This window comes from Xenopus tropicalis, chromosome 2 (assembly GCF_000004195.4).
Source record: "Xenopus tropicalis strain Nigerian chromosome 2, UCB_Xtro_10.0, whole genome shotgun sequence".
Classification (NCBI taxonomy): Eukaryota; Metazoa; Chordata; class Amphibia; order Anura; family Pipidae; genus Xenopus; species Xenopus tropicalis.
This window is the reverse complement of record NC_030678.2, coordinates 158,929,007-158,946,123: the sequence shown is the minus strand read 5'-3', so window position 1 is coordinate 158,946,123 and position 17,117 is coordinate 158,929,007. Positions and strand designations below refer to the sequence as shown.

Here is a 17,117-nt window from a genome sequence, read left to right as displayed (position 1 = left end):
TTGTGATCCCATTTGTAGTATTACATTGAAGTAAAAAAAATCAATGAATTTATAAATTGGCTGTTTTGCTAACAAAACACAGCAAAGGTTTTTAGGTAACCCTGTTAAAGAACAAACTACAGTACATACAAATTAGACCTCTGTAAACGTTCAGTTGTGTTTTTGAAACTGACAAACTGTGTAGATGTATTTAAATTGTTCCAAAGAAAGCAATACTCTTTTCCTGGTAATGAGTATGCCATTAAGAGTTAGCTATGGAAATCATGTCATATGTATCAAGAATTTCATGTGTAATGGGCTAAGAGCATGGTACCAATTTATAAATTATTACATGAAAATCCAGTGGAGCTGAGTGTAGAGGGCAATGAATATGTTTATTCAGAGTTATGCACAAACAAGGGCAAAGTTTATATTTTTATAAGCCATAGCAACTAATCAGAGCACTACATTTTCTACATAGTTTAAACCAAAAGGATGTAGTGCTTTAAGCTTATTGATTCACCAAACCTCTCTCCTTTTGAGTTTGAGTTCCCTGTTTTTTCTCCTATTAAGGGGGAGTTTCTAGAACCATAAATCTAAGTTGGTCTGAGGTATGGCCTAATTCCAAAAAGTGCTTAGACACAGGTAATAGAGTATTACACAAGGATTATGACCTGTTTCTATTTTTGTAACTGATATTTATTTATTAATATATTTGTACAAAAGTTTTTATCTATATGTGCACTGAAGGAATTGTGTGATGTAATTTTTGAAACATCTCAGATGGTGTTGTGACTTCATTATATTGCTTTTTGCATCCATGCACTTTGTTGTTATTAAGATAGATAGATAGATAGATAGATAGATAGATAGATAGATACAGATTCAGAGAGAGAGACTAATTAAAAAAAACTCTTTGGTTTTTATCAGGAAGCAGATGGAGGAACTTAAGAAATCAGAAATGCTTAGGGGAGCCCTAAGTATGGAGGATCAAATGGCACTCATAAGTGGGTGCACTGACTTGAAATATGCTCTTCATGGTGCTCAGTATATTCAGGTAAGATTCTTATTGTGATTTATTAAACATATATCAGCTTGGGGTGCAATAGCAGTCAACATATTACAATGCGATCAGCACGTCCTTTAAACAAATCAAAGCTTTAATTGATCCCTTAATTAAATAGTATCCAACATTTTGCACTCTAGAGGGACCTTTCTCGCACACAAAATGCAACAGTGATTTAATAACATATATAGATTATCTCATCCATACATCATAGGAACACTAAGTAATCCCACCACTAGGTGTCACTCTAATGCCTTCATAAACACCAATTAACATTACAAAAGTCCATTACTTTATTGTATTCTTTTTTCTATATGACAGATACATATCACATTCATCCTACAAAGCAAAAATTCTCAGTTTAGGTCTGCAAATCGAATTATTGCTAAGTGATGTAGTCTGTTTCCTGGTGTATGGTGTTTTCTGTCTATGGTGATACCTGCTGTAGACAAATGGTGCCATATTTAAACAGCTGTCAGACCCAGTGCAAATTATCCACTGGTAAGGGCAAGACAACTTTTGAACTGAGATTGGCATCAACTTACTCGTATCAAGAAAAGAGTCATGAAAAGTTAACATATACAGTTCTGTGATGAAGGTGCCACCCCAGCTCTGTAGATTTCATTATAAAGGTTTTAGATATGGGTTTACAAGCCCTGTTAATGCTTAGGGCAGGTTAGTTGTTTGGCCAAGCCTCGATCACACATTTGAAAGCACATATCACTTACAAAGTGCTGCCCTCAGACCAATTCTAAGCTTGGTTCAGGATTTGCTAAATAAGAGCCTTTTTCAGCAGGGCTTGATTCCAAACCCTTAAAATCATGTGACTTTAGACCATATAACAACAGGAGATGCCCACTTTCTTTTACACGCTTAATTTTTTTCCAGGATTTTCACTAATTTTGCCAAATCCAAAAAAAAGTGGATTTGTTGCATCCCTACTTCAAATGTTTTATCAGCATTGCAAGTTCCAATATGTCAGTTTATCAGCACTGCTTACCAGTGTGCATTGTCTAATGCCTTAGATATTCACTACAGGGGAACCATTTGCCAGATTATTTTATTATCCCTCTATATAATCAATTTTACTGCAAAAAGCTGCTTTACAATAAGCCTAATATTAGTTTAATTATACAGTTAATTAATGAGGATTGTCCTAATCACACATAATTTACTTTGCCTTAGCTATTGCATCATTATATTTTTCATTGTTTTGACAGGCATGAGAATTTTCTTTATTTCTGCCTCAGTTAAGTGTGTTTGTATCAAACTTTTACCAAGAAAAGTATAATGTCATAAACATGATGATTACTGACGCTTTCTTGGAATCCAGCAGACATATGTACAAACGTCCATTTGGGCAGAATGCATGAGAGACATCCACTAAGCGCTGAGAAGCTGTAAAATTCCTGTGTTGAGAGAACCTCATAAAGTGTCAGGGTGAAAAAATAACCCTAAAGCACAATTATGTAACAGAGCACGTTGTGTGTTTTGTAAAATATCTGCAGTCAGATTTCCTAGTTCACTAAGAAGCATGCCGTCAGGGGAGGAGCTCTTCAGCACCGCAATGTGGTCTTCGTTCAATGCGCAAAAATTGCAACCTCCCCCCTCCAAGGGCCCCTAAACAGATGAAACAGTTACAGGCTCCCCTGCAGCTGTGGGGTCTGCTTCCCCTATAGTTATGCCACTGGGCCTGCAGACACTGGCTGAAAGGGTTGCATTGGCAGTATAAATATGTTTTTGTTTGACCAACTTTAGTAGATTCTCAGGAAATTGTGACCTAGTAAACAGCTTTATAAGGTATAACTGTTCCTTTAAATTCACATTATAAGCTCAAATCCCACGATCGTCAGCCATTTTGCGGTCCAATTAGATAGAATGCAGCAAAGTTAAAAAGCAGGACTCCTTTGTGTGTGGGGTTACTCTGGGATTGAGTTTTCTATATGTGGCCATATATCTCTATGTAACCTCTAGGGATCATCCTATACTTGCATAAGAAATATCTTAGTGTGGTCTTCAATTTGCCTTGTAGTTGAGAATGATTAGTTGGCCATACACATGCTTGACCAAAACTTGTTTAGTTGCCCTACACCAGAAATTGCTTAGAGAAAGTACTTCAGCACCATTCTCCCTGGATATATTAGGATTTGGGACACAAGTAATCCAGTTACATAAGATTGACTGTGGAACATGCTGATAGACCTTCACCTGAAAAACAAATGGCAACAATATTACAATAAGTCTGCTCAGGACTCCTTTGCAAATGTTTGAATGTATCCTTATCTTGAACAAACTAGTCCTGACATGACACACTAGCCTATATCTACCAGGTTATTCTTTCTAATCAACTCAGAATGACAAGAAAAAATGCTTTGCACAACTCAACATTAAATACAGGTCCTTTTCAAAAAATTAGCATATTGTGATAAAGTTCATTATTTTCTGTAATGTACTGATAAACATTAGACTTTCATATATTTTAGATTCATTACACACAACTGAAGTAGTTCAAGCCTTTTCTTGTTTTAATATTGATGATTGTGGCATACAGCTCATGAAAACCCAAAATTCCTATCTCAAAAAATTAGCATATCATGAAAAGGTTCTCTAAACGAGCTATTAACCTAATCATCTGAATCAACAAATTAACTCTAAAAACCTGCAAAAGATTCCTGAGGCTTTTAAAAACTCCCAGCCTGGTTCATTACTCAAAACCGCAATCATGGGTAAGACTGCCGACCTGACTGCTGCCCAGAAGGCCATCATTGACACCCTCAAGCAAGAGGGTAAGACACAGAAAGAAATTTCTGAACAAATAGGCTGTTCCCAGAGTGCTGTATCAAGGCACCTCAGTGGGAAGTCTGTGGGAAGGAAAAAGTGTGGCAGAAAACGCTGCACAACGAGAAGAGGTGACTGGGCCCTGAGGAAGATTGTGGAGAAGGACCGATTCCTGACCTTGGGGGACCTGCGGAAGCAGTGGACTGAGTCTGGAGTAGAAACATCCTTAGCCACCGTGTACAGGCGCGTGCAGGAAATGGGCTACAGGTGCTGCATTCCCCAGGTCAAGCCACTTTTGAACCAGAAACAGCGGCAGAAGCGCCTGACCTGGGCTACAGAGAAGCAGCACTGGACTGTTGCTCAGTGGTCCAAAGTATGTCATTCGGAAATCAAGGTGCCAGAGTCTGGAGGAAGACTGGGGAGAGGGAAATGCCAAAATGCCTGAAGTCCAGTGTCAAGTACCCACAGTCAGTGATGGTCTGGGGTGCCATGTCAGCTGCTGGTGTTGGGCCACTGTGTTTTATCAAGGGCAGGGTCAATGCAGCTAGCTATCAGGAGATTTTGGAGCACTTCATGCTTCCATCTGCTGAAAAGCTTTATGGAGATGAAGATTTCATTTTTCAGCACGACCTGGCACCTGCTCACAGTGCCAAAACCACTGGTAAATGGTTTACTGATCATGGTATTACTGTGCTCAATTGGCCTGCCAACTCTCCTGACCTGAACCCCATAGAGAATCTGTGGGATATTGTGAAGAGGAATTTGAGAGACACAAGACCCAACACTCTGGATGAGCATAAGGCCGCTATTGAAGCATCCTGGGCCTCCATAACACCTGAGCAGTGCCACAGGCTGATTGCCTCCATGCCACGCCACATTGAAGCAGTCATTTCTGCAAAAGGATTCCCGACCAAGTATTGAATGCATAACTGAACATAATTATTTGAAGGTTGACTTTTTTTGTATTAAAAACACTTTTCTTTTATTGGGCGGATGAAATATGCTAATTTTTTGAGATAGGAATTTTGGGTTTTCATGAGCTGTATGCCACAATCATCAATATTAAAACAAGAAAAGGCTTGAACTACTTCAGTTGTGTGTAATGAATCTAAAATATATGAAAGTCTAATGTTTATCAGTACATTACAGAAAATAATGAACTTTATCACAATATGCTAATTTTTTGAAAAGGACCTGTAATTGAGGCCATACTTTTTTCAAGATTTTCTAGCAGAAAAAAAGAGCACAAAAACCCTGGAAATATTTGTTTTACTCATGTTTTTGATAATCATGTTTCACAGATGCGGCCGTCCTGAAAATCCAAGTTCTTTACTGAGGTAGAATTACACATTGAAGCCATTTTGTAACCATAGGGCCCCCTTGGAAAAAAAACCTCTCCCCTCCCCAACTACATCAATAAGACTTTCAAGAATGACCCTGTACCTGATCTTAAAAGGAATGGTTTTGCAGTGTGGTTGCCAATAGCCATATGTGGCCAAGTCACTTTGAGCCCAGCCACTAATTACTACCAAGGGCTGTGACAGACAGGGAGATTAGTCGCCGCACGACAAATATCCCGAAATGCCATCCCACCAGCTTGAATGTAAATCGCCAGTGGGATGGCATACGGAGTGCCACGATTTGCCAAAGTTGCGGAATTTTCCTCTCAAGGTAACTTCCGCAACTTCAGCAAATTGCCGCGCTGCGTATGCCATCCCACCGGCGATTTACATTTGCTGGTGGGATTGCATTTTGGGGAGATTAGTCGCCTGCGACAAGGGAGATTTGTCACGCACTAATCTCCCCATCTGGCACAGCCCTAACAGTATCTTCATGGGGAGTTCTATAATCTCATTCTCTTTACAGTACACTTCCTTTGCTAAAGTATCCTAGTCTCAGTGCATATCCTCTTGTCACTTGTATTGTCCTACAAAGATAAATTCATTAGGCAAAAACAATTGTGTTGACTCTGGCCCTATTGTTGCCTTAATGTGTAAATCTGCAGCTTCCTTGTCAATCACATTTAACTATCAAAGCAATAACATATTCTGAACGTACATAATGTAAACTGTAATGTTACTTGCACACCATGGGCCACATACAAAAGGAACAGGAAATCCCCCAGTTTGTCCCACCTTTCAGAAACTCCTAGGACCACCAAAACTTATTTGTGCATATAGAAGAATAATCACATAAGTTGCAATATTCAAGATTTATTATATAATCAACATCTTATCTGACCTTCATCATTTCTTTGAAATGTGACTTTCCAGAAACATGAGGGCGGGGAGAACATGGTATAGCAAAAAACAGTTTATTAAGGCCCCCAATTAGACCATGAGAGTAGTAGGATATTAGTGTCACAGAGTTGTACAATAGGAAAGGGGGCATTTGGCCAATGGTTTTCCTTGGATCCACCCCATTTCTTCAGGGGAAACTGAAAAAAGATGTTTTGTGTAGTGCTGCGCCGATTTCAAATTTTACTGCCATGTAACATACACATAGCTCTTCTGCCCTGTTCACCTCCAGTACTTTTGGCTGGATATCCAGTGTAGAGAGCTGATTTTTCTGTTTAAAAACCTCTTTTGCTGCTCCTGCTAAATGCACATTCACTCTTTTGCTGAAATTGCACATTCACTGTAGGAGGGGGCCAAATCAGTGATTTCTGAAAAAAACAGCAGCAGAGAAATGGCTGTGTGTATGTTCGCCTAAGAAAGCCAGGAAACTGTTGGATTGGGATGGGGTGCTTTATGGATCTTTCAGTTCCCTAAAGGTGGCCATACACGGGCCAGTAAAAGCTGCTGATGGACAGAGTTGACAGCTTATTGGCCCATATATGGAGCCCTAAGACGGGCCTGCCCAACCGATAACTGGGCAAAAACATCCAGAAACAGATAGGGCAGGTTTAAAAATCCCATTGGCACAAGTGCATTGGCGTATTGATGCAGTCCTTGGTTTAATGGCCTGCATCTTGTGAGTATGATCTGATCGGATTAATCTGATACTGTCCACTTCAGTGCAGGCACTACAAGGAATGATCTGCTTGTTTGGCGATGTAGCCAAATGAGTGGATCTATCAATGAATGGCCAGCTTAATAAAAATAATAATATGAGCTCATTAATTATCACAGGTGCTACTGCACTAAAAGGGAGCTAATTGCCCCCCCTTAGGGAGCCATTCAAATAGAGCATAATTCTCTTATGTGTGCTCTGCACCTTTCTAAGTTACACCCCTGCTGGCATATACTTGATAGCCAACGTAACACTCAGTACACAGCCCAATGTAGCCTTGTAATATTGGCACGCTACTAAGGGCCAGGGCCGCCATCAGAGGGGCACAGGGGGGACAGTTGTCCCAGGCCCAGACACTTCTCACTTTAAAGGGGGCCTGGCCGTGATACAGTATTTTTAGCCCAGGCCCCCTTTAAAAATTCCTGGCCCTATCATTGGTTTATTGGTGGTCAGCGGGTAATTTGATTGGTCGCGCCCCGTGTGTACGTGTGATGTCAGTACGCACGGGGCGTGACATTATAAAAGTGAGGATGCAGTGGTGGATGAGCCGGAGAGTGCAGCGGGGCCTGGAGCCTGAGGGACACAAGCTCAGGTCGCAGTGGGAACCCGGAGCGAGGGAGCAGGGGGAGAGCAGGATGAAGCTGGTGGACACGGGGGGGGGGGGGGGGGAGTTGGTGGATGCAGTTGGACGTGGGGTGGGGAGTCAGAGCGATGAGAGGGGAGTCAGAGCACACTGGGGGGAGCCGGAGGAAGCAGTTGGATGATGCGGGGGGGGGATAAGGAGAAGCAAGTGGAAGGGCTGGGGGGGGGGATAAGGAGAAAGTAGGTGGATGCTGGGGGGGGTGGAAATCAGAGCACACTGGGGGGGAGCCAGAGGAAGCAGGTGGATGATGGGGGGGGGGGTCAGGAGAAGCAAGTGGATGCTGGGGGGGAGCCGGAGAAATCAGAGCACCCTGGGGGGGAGCCGGAGGAAGCAGGTAGATAATGGTGGGGCCGGGTCAGGAGAAAGTAGGTGGATGCTGGGGGGGAGCCAGAGAAAGCAGGTGGACGATGGGGGGGATCAGGAGAAAGTATGTGGATGCTGGGGGGGAGCCAGAGGAAGCAGGTGGATGATGGGGGAGGATCAGGATGAAGCATTTCCTCTAAGTGCCTGTACTGTATTAATAATAATAGTAATAAATGTGATTTAACAAATATAAAACTCATTTGTGTTCTGTGTAGTGTGTGCCATTTGTTTAAGAGACATTTTATTGCATAGGCTGCTTGGAAACTGATGGGGGGGGGTCACTGGGGGAGGGGCCATTGGGGGCGTGGGAAGAGGGGGGCCCAGAAAATTTTGTTGTGAGGGGCCCTGTGATTTCTGATGGCGGCCCTGCTAAGGGCCATGTGTATCTTGCCCTTTGTATCTTGCTTTATTTCAGTTAATGAGACCTTAGAAGTTCCAATTAATAACATTAATAACACAATAAACATTTGTGTCTGTTTACTTGTATAGTTATGCTCTCAGAGCAAACATGCTTGGACGAGTCCATCGCCCTGTACCAGAAACCAAATAGTGATGTCAGCGCTTGTTGTCATTGTACAAGCTGCCAGGGAAGCGACTGTGATGTGTATTTCATGTAACAAACAATGAGGAACATATACATTGCATCACTGATCTGAATTTCTTTTTTTGCATAATAAAAGGAAATGGTGCTTACATATCAAAGCTATTTGTAAAATAAATTGCAATTACATTGTCCGTCCTGGGCTTATGGGAGTATTCCTATGCTGGGGTTCGTAGGCTATGCAAATTATTTTTTTGCCTGATGTATGTATGTATGTATGTATATCTTTATTTATAAAGTGCTACTTATGTAAGCAGCGCTGTACAGAACAATACATTAATACAAACAGGGGATTATTAAGATAATAATAGATAAATACAAAGTACAACAATAACTACAGATACATACAAGATAAATACAGTTGCAATAAGTTAAGAGTCAAAGACACAAGAGGATGGAGGTCCCTGCCCCGTAGAACTTACAATGGTTATATATATATGGGAGGGTAACTTACAGACACAAATAGGCAAATGCAGTATAAGTGCTGTAGGTCACAGTGGGTGACACTACAATATAAGTGCCAGTTCCCAGATCAGGTGCTGGGTGAGAGCTCCAAAAGGTAGTCTTTAAGTTTAGTTTTAAAAAGACTGAGGGAGGATTCTCTCCGGAGGAAATCAGGGAGGGCATTCTCAATGTAAGGGGCAGCAAGGCAGAAGGGTTTAAGGCGGGAAACAGCAGTAGTAGTGGGGGGCGCAACCAGTCGATTGCTCTACGAGGAACGAAGGAGTCGGCCAGGAACGTACGGAGACACAAGGGAAGAGATGTAGTGAGGAGCAGAGGAATGGAGGGCTTTGAAGGTTAAGTTTGTAAGATATTCTTTGTTTAACAGGAAGCCACGATAAGGCCTTTAGCAGGGGAAGGGCCTGAACTCTCCTGGATGAGAGGAGGAGAATTCTGGCAGCAGTATTTAATATAGACTGTAGGGGGGAGAGATGGGAGTTAGGGAGGCCGGTTAGTAGCAGGTTACAATAGTCAAGTCGGGATAGGATGAGAGCATGCATGAGCAGCCTAGCTGTTGCAGTAGAAAGAAAGGGACGGATTTTGGCAATATTGCGTAAGAAAAACTGACAGGTTTTGACAGTGGTGTTAATGTGGACAGAGAAGGAGAGACTGGAGTCAAATATCAGATTAAAATATAGCAGTTTACCATTTCTGGCTAATGTTTCCTTCAAAAATATTCTGTTTCAGATATCAGTTGTTGGTGTGCAAACATGTATAATGACTAATACTAATCCTCTTTTGCAGCTCATAGATAAAACTGGGTACATATAGTTACAGGTACATGTGCAGTAATGTTCATAACCATAACTTAAAGGTTACTGCAAGAGAAATTGATAGACCTCTCAAATCATACAGCGTTAGAAACAGGACAATTTCCTGATCAGCTTTGGTGCCATCCCAATCAGTTACTTTTTCATTCATCTGAGAACGTGCATTCAAATGAATATGAACCCTAATTTGCCTATTGACATTTTATATTACAAAAAAATTGAATCATAAAATACACATAAAATTGTTGTCTTTGAGCTTTCTGATAGCAGAGATCTATCACAGGCGACTGAACTGCTCCGTGGGTCCTTAGCCTTAATGGAATTCTAGGTTTAGTGCATCCCTTGTGCCATATACATATACAGTATATACACAGACCATCTTGGATATGATTGGAAATGAATGAAACACTATTTCTTGCCAGCATTATTCCATTGGTAATTGCTTTGTAAAACAAACGATAATTGCCTTGTTGAGATGTATGTTTTCTTACATGACTAACCATAAGGAAATCTTTTTTAAATAAGCAGAACACAGTTATGGCGTCTGCTTTAATATCACTATGTCAATAATAATCTAAATGCCAATGACTTAATTTGCTGTTCTTTTTGTTTACCATGAAGGCGTGTATTCATGGATTTACGTATGTGTTTATTGTTATAGTGTCCACTGAGCTGCAGTACAGGAAAAGAATAGAACCTGGAGAGATTTATACATGTTTAGAGAGAATTTAGAGAAACTGGGCAAGAAACCAAAGCAGTAGGTGTGAGTTTACATTTACAACACAAACTTATTGTAGATGAAAATCTTTACACTGGAAAAAACAAAAATTTGGATTATGAAGGGCTACCATGTATGTACAGTATGTAGTCACATATTCTTGTATAGCTAAGGGAAAATGGAATATATAGCATATTGTTCCTTTAATATTCATTATAATGACCTCTGAAAAGAAAATGTTTACAGTTTTCTGTGCTGCTTGTAAGTTTAAGTAACCATACTTACTATTTTCACCGATAAATATGCTACTGGGGGCCAGTGTTTCACTGATGTCAGTTATGTATATCACTTTACCTAGGGATTTTATTTACCGATAGGAGCAATGTTAAAGGTCAAGGACCCAATAAGCAGTGAATAAAATTGTTAACTTTTTGCACCCCTGCTTAAAAACTGGTCTGGTCTGGGGTACCTTGCAGTGAGATTTCACTTTTCTGTGATCCCGGGCCCAGCTTTCCCTTGTGGTGGCTTGGGTTGGGAGCATTGGCAGTATTATTATTCCTGGAATCTGTACTGTACTATGTGTGCATTCTCCTCTGCAAGGGGCAGCTGAGAGTAGAGGGAAAATGTCAGTGCCACAGAAGAGGCACACTGGCTTGGGGCACCATGGTCCAAGGAGCCCAGAAATCACCAAGGGGCCACAGAATGTGCCTAAATACAACACCCTCTTTAAAAAGAGTCTGTTCTCTTCTGCACCACCTATCCCACACACCCTGGAAAGTCATTTAAAAAAAAACAGGTGGACCCCAGCACTCGTGGGCCCCACTGACCCAGTCCTGCTCCCAGTAGGGAACTGTAGATGTATGATGTGTGGAGGAGGTCACGAGTGGTGTTGGGGGGCAGTCTAACATTGCCTTGGGTAATGGTGTTGTTAATAGGCGCATAGATACATACCACTTTTTTTTAGATACTAACAAAATGGTACCCACAGCACATTTACCTTTCCTTTAATAAGTCCAACAAAAAATTCAAACTGCTGCAAATCTACCAGGAAACCCTAATTCTAATGTATGATATATTGAACTGTGTTTCTATGATCCGATTATGTGTGTGATTTCATAGGGGAATCATTTATGTGATTTTTCCTGTATGCAGTCCCAACCTAATTTAAATACAAATAAAATGTTTGCCATCAGGGTGTATGTTTGCTTTTGGTGCCAGAACATGCTACTAGATGTCTCTACTATCTGTTCTGCTTTGTGAGGAGCAAGACAGTAGACTGTCTCCTTTAGTATTATATTATATACACACACATATTGGTCTTTGCCTAAAAGAATTTAGTAACCTGCCAGATATATATTGGTTGGGCAGCCCATTGGAGTTGTCCATTACATGGGCCATTAAGCAATAATTCTGTCTATAAGATCTAACTGAACAGCTTTCATTGGCCTGTGTATGACCACCTTTTGGTATTATAGGAGCTATAGATTGAATTACAGTTTGATCTTGCTCTATTGAATATTTGTTGAGAATTCTTATTTTATATTTCTATAGCACTGACACATTTCCAACACTTTATGGAGAAAACCGCTTACAGCAAACTACATTTTTGTACATGTACTTTTTAATCTTTTGACATTGATTGTTCTTTAGTCAGTTAAAAAGGCAGACCTCGGGCGTTGGGTTTTGCCAGTATTATTTATCCTTAATAAAATCAATTTCTAGAAGAATTCATTTTGATGAGTTTTTGGATTTACTGTTGCACTAGTTATTGAAAATATCAGTAATTGTACATTCCAAAACTACTGCCACTCAGTTTTTTTTCAGGACTTATGAGTATATATATGAAATACTGTTTAGAATTGAGAAATACGTAAGACATTATTTGTTGTCAATTAACATTTTTTCTTGTAATCTTGGTGTTCATTTTCCCCCATAAAAGGGGACACTGAGATGTTTCAGTGATCAGACACTGGAGTTAAATGGTACTTATGTGGTGAGAATCACTTCTGGCATTAGTCTAGATGGGTATCTGTGTACTCGTCTGCTCTTGTTGGCTAGCCTATGGGTGTGTTGTGAGCTTGTGTTGTCTGATGTGCAGCAAAATTGCTGCCCCTCTGCTAGGTTGTTGTGAAGCTCTGGATTATTTTTTGGGGAAGGTACATTGTTGGAATTTTTTTCCTTAGTTGTTTAACTCCTTAATGTCGTCTTGCTCGCATGGTATAGTTTCTGCTATGACTTGAAAATATTGTGGGTCATTTAACATTTTTACTATGATAATCACAACTCTGACAGAAGGCCCATTGGTCTCTAGTAACATGCAAAAAGTGATTACTGTGCAGATTTAAGGTGCCGATGAGCTTTTCCTTGCCCATGGGAGAGGAAACCCATAACTGCAAAACGGAAATTCAGATTTAAAATGAAACATTTTAGTGCATTTGTGCAGTGCAGTTGGACTTCTTCAGCGTTGGTGGGATAGTGAAACTTTCTGGAGTCTGCCCCCTGTCACTTCATCTTTGACATCAGCTAAGGGGGCAGGTTTGGGTCCTAAATTTCCAACCTCAGGCAGGGTTGAGAAGGGGTGGGTTAGGGAGTCCCATTAGCATGTTCACTGAGCCAGTAAGCTGCAAATTAGACTGCCATTATTATTTGGAGGTATGAGATGCAGTGCATGTTTCAGATCCCGATGATCCCACTCACTGTCACCCCCAAAACCTAATCACCTCCAGCATTCTTTTATTGGATCCCATATGGTACTTCTTATCTGTTCAGGATTCCCTGGCAAAGTGGGCTTGCAAAAGGCAATTAACACCCTCCAAAGGCACCACTAGAAAAAAACCTGGGGTGCACAGGGCAATACTGCATTACTTTATTTCATAATGGCATGTTTTGAAATATTTGTTCATTTCTTTTTTATGTGGTACCTGGGACTGCTTGTTTTATTGCAATGATGTAATTATTAGTCCATTAAAATAATTTTCTTAAAAAAAAAAACAGATGACATGTCTCCACTGGATAAGAAGATGAAAAGACTCTATAATCATCACATGCCTTACAAAAGTGTTTTTTTTTTCAATATTTTTTAAATGGCCTTCACTGTCTCCTGATTTATAAATATAATTACAATTACCAATGACATATAAATGTTTAAATAAAGTTGCTTGGTACAGGTATCGGACCCCTTATCCGGAAACCCGTTATCCAGAAAGCTCCGAATTACGGAATGCCCGTCTCCCATAGACTCCATTTTAATCAAATAATTCAAAATTTTAAAACTGATTTCCTTTTTCTATGTAGAAATAAAACAGAACCTTTTAATTGATCCCAACTAAGATATAATTAATCCTTATTGGATGCAAAACAATACTATTGGGTTTAATTAATGTTTTATTGATTTTTTAGTAGACTTAAGGTACTGAGATCCAAATTACGGAAAGACCCCTTATCCGGAATACCCTTGGCCCCGAGCATTCTGGATAATGGGTCCCATACCTGTATTACATTTTCATTTATTTTTTACATTTGTGTTTTTTGCTTTTGTGTGGACACCCCTATTAAATGGTTGCAAGCTTCCTAACCTATCACCTTGGTTTCCCACAATAAAGAATGTCAGTTCTTTCTTTCCTCTTTATTTCTGTAGCACTGGGTCATTTCAGAGATGTTCAGTTTTATTACCTTTAGGTAATGGGGCAGGCAGTGAAGCATGGGGGGAGGGTCATAATGGGAAATGAGTTATTTTGTATACATCAGTACCATAATTTTTTGACTTTAACAAATACTACATTATCTTCAAAAGATTTGGCCAAACACTGAATCAGATGTAAGTCCTTTTTTGCCTATGAGCACATTAAAAAATGCATTATCTGTGAAAAAAAAAATCTTCTGCATAAACTAATCTTCACAGGTGAATTAGATGGAATTTTATCATTGGACTCAATATGGCTGGTTTACTAACAAAGCTATTAAATTGCACCAATGCAGTTACACAAAGCAACCAATCAGATCTTTGCTTTCATTTTTTAACTTCTTGCTGATTGGATGCTCTGGGTAACTGCACTGGTGTAATTAAGTGTGAAACTTTAACTGATCTATATATGATAATAGTTGTAATCAAACATAAGAACATAATTTGCACCTTTGCTATAATTAACTGAGCGTGTTAATTGTTCGTGTGTATGTTTCAACATTAACCAGATTTGTAATGTGACTTTTTTGCCTTACTAACTAGTATGCTTTCCCAGGGCACAGAAAGATGTTTGGGTCTCTCTCGTCTTTCTTTCTTTTTTTCCAAGCAGCAGAATGTGACGTTCTTTGGGAAGTTCAATATTCTCTCTGTCTTTGTGGATTTTATACGTGTAATTAAAGGGGGAACTTCATTGGAGTGGTCCAAAATCAGAATACAATTGTACCAGTATGAGCAAATGGCCCATTCATGCTTTTGTATAATCGATTTAGTTTCTTGCAGCCTTGATCTCTTTTACCCCTGGTTATCATTTGATCCGAAAAGCAGAGCATGGCATTTCAACATTCGCTCTGACAAAGAGACTATTCTTTGCGTTTCTTTTATGGCTTTGCACTGAAACCTTGGATGAAGTTACCGTCATTCTGAAAGAAGCTGTTTACACTTTCGCTGTTGTTGAAAAATCCAAACCGCGGGGTGGTAAAACTGGCAGAGCCCAAAATGCACAGCACGTATATGCAATTTAAGAAGGGACAGTGAAAAATAAATATTTTACCACATTTTATAGCCCTAATAGTGGATTTCAAAAATGCCAAAACATATGGTTCAGTTTCACCAAACTTTGTATAAAAATGATCAAATAAAATCAAATGACAGACATGAAAGTCCTTAACACAGTGAATAATAAATGTAAATATGTGGAATCATTGCTGATCTTTTCCCAATATAATGGTCCTCCATAATGTACATATAAGGGAGATGGGCCTTGATGACAGACATGTTAGTACCAGATGCTTTGTCTCCTTATTAATTTCTACCTTTTCAGTCTTCTTTTATGGGGTTTAATTTGGCAGTATAAAGCATTATTTCATATTCTTTTATAGGAGTGTGTTCCTGAGAATCTGGATCTAAAACAGAAGATTTTTTCTGAATTAGATCTGTATGTCGATGACTCAACGATAATAAGTAGCTCAACATCCTGCCTCTCACCTACAAGCATGTTTACTGGACTGCAGCATGTCAAGAACTGCATTGTTGCACATCCCGTAAGTATTTTTCCTGGTTCAGATTGGCACATTTTACCTCACTTCTGCAATATAACATTCAAATGGATACAGTGAAGTGTACATCAAATACACACTCTGTGGCCAAAAAAAAAGTGATCATATAGAAGTCAGTGGCAGATGTCCCTTTACATTTGGAAGATCTTTCTTTGCTTCATGGTTTTCTAGTCGAAGAATAATGGAAGCCAGTTTGGAAGCCGATAATGGAAACCAGTTTTGACCACTCCCCTTTTTTACTGCACCCGCTTCAAACCACACCCATGTTATCACAAGACCATACCCATATTAATGGTGGTAGCGCAGCAAAGACCCAAATGGTTGGTGCTCACTGTAGGGATATCCCCCTTCATTTATATGTGAAAGAATTATATTATGTCATATTACATTACATTTTACCTCACTTTTGCAATATAACATTCAAATCGATACAGTGAACTCAAATATACACTCTGCGGCCAAAAAAAATGATCATGCAGAAGTCAATGGAAGATGTCCCTTTACATTTGGAAGATCTTTTTTTGCTTCATGGTTTTATAGGTGAAGAATAATGGAAGCCAGTTTGGAAGCCGATAATGGAAACCAGTTTTGACCACTCCCCTTTTTTACTGCACCCGCTTCAAACCACACCCATTCAAATCGATACAGTGAACTCAAATATACACTCTGTGGCCAAAAAAAATGATCATGCAGAAGTCAATGGAAGATGTCCCTTTACATTTGGAAGATCTTTCTTTGCATCATGGTTTTATAGTCGAAGAAGTTGTGGGTTTGTCAACCTTTTCCCAGTTGTGCTTTTACAGTTCAGATCTTTTGATAAATGACTGCCATTCATGAAAATAAGTTTTTTTCTTTAAAAAAAATATATAAAAATGAGAAATTATTTTAGTAAATCCGCCCCCTAAGTGTAGGGGCTTTGGTTCTTATTCCTTTGCACTTAATGCAGTCTATGGATGAACTGAGGAGAACACCTGCACCGTACCAATGTGCCGCCCCTTCCGTATGCTGCAGGGGCAGGTACAAGCAGCTTGGCATACAGAAAGCTGTGCTACCCCAGGGGTACAGGTGAGCTGTAATAAAAAAAAGCCAGAATCTTGACCTATGCTTTTATACCATTGCATTTTGCATGTGATAAATGAACCCTCTTTTCTATTTTCTTTCATATTATTCCTTTATTCTGCTTTATTGGCCTCTAGCCCTTTCCCATAAAAGCATAATTAAAAGACATTTATTAAACAGACAAAAACACAACTTGTATAAACAAGCCTCTTACATTTGCCACATTCATATGTGTCTGTTGCAAACCAAAGCTTCTAATCTGATGTAGATATAAAGATGGGATGACAAGCAGGGATTATGTTAGCATGACATATTAAAACAGTGTCCTACTACCAATTAGCAAAGAAACACTTTGCTGGTAGACTGCCCCAATAAAGCTATTACCACGA

The 17,117-nt window shown here is 39.7% G+C and overlaps 1 protein-coding gene across 1 annotated transcript in view; it reads left to right on the top strand.

Moving 5' to 3' along the window:
- Window positions 1–17,117, top strand: part of cryl1 (crystallin lambda 1) — a 47,457-nt gene that overhangs the window by 12,091 nt on the left and 18,249 nt on the right. The window contains 2 exon segments of the mRNA NM_001127026.1: window positions 910–1,036; window positions 15,493–15,654. Of these exon segments, the coding sequence (NP_001120498.1) occupies window positions 910–1,036; window positions 15,493–15,654 (289 nt within the window).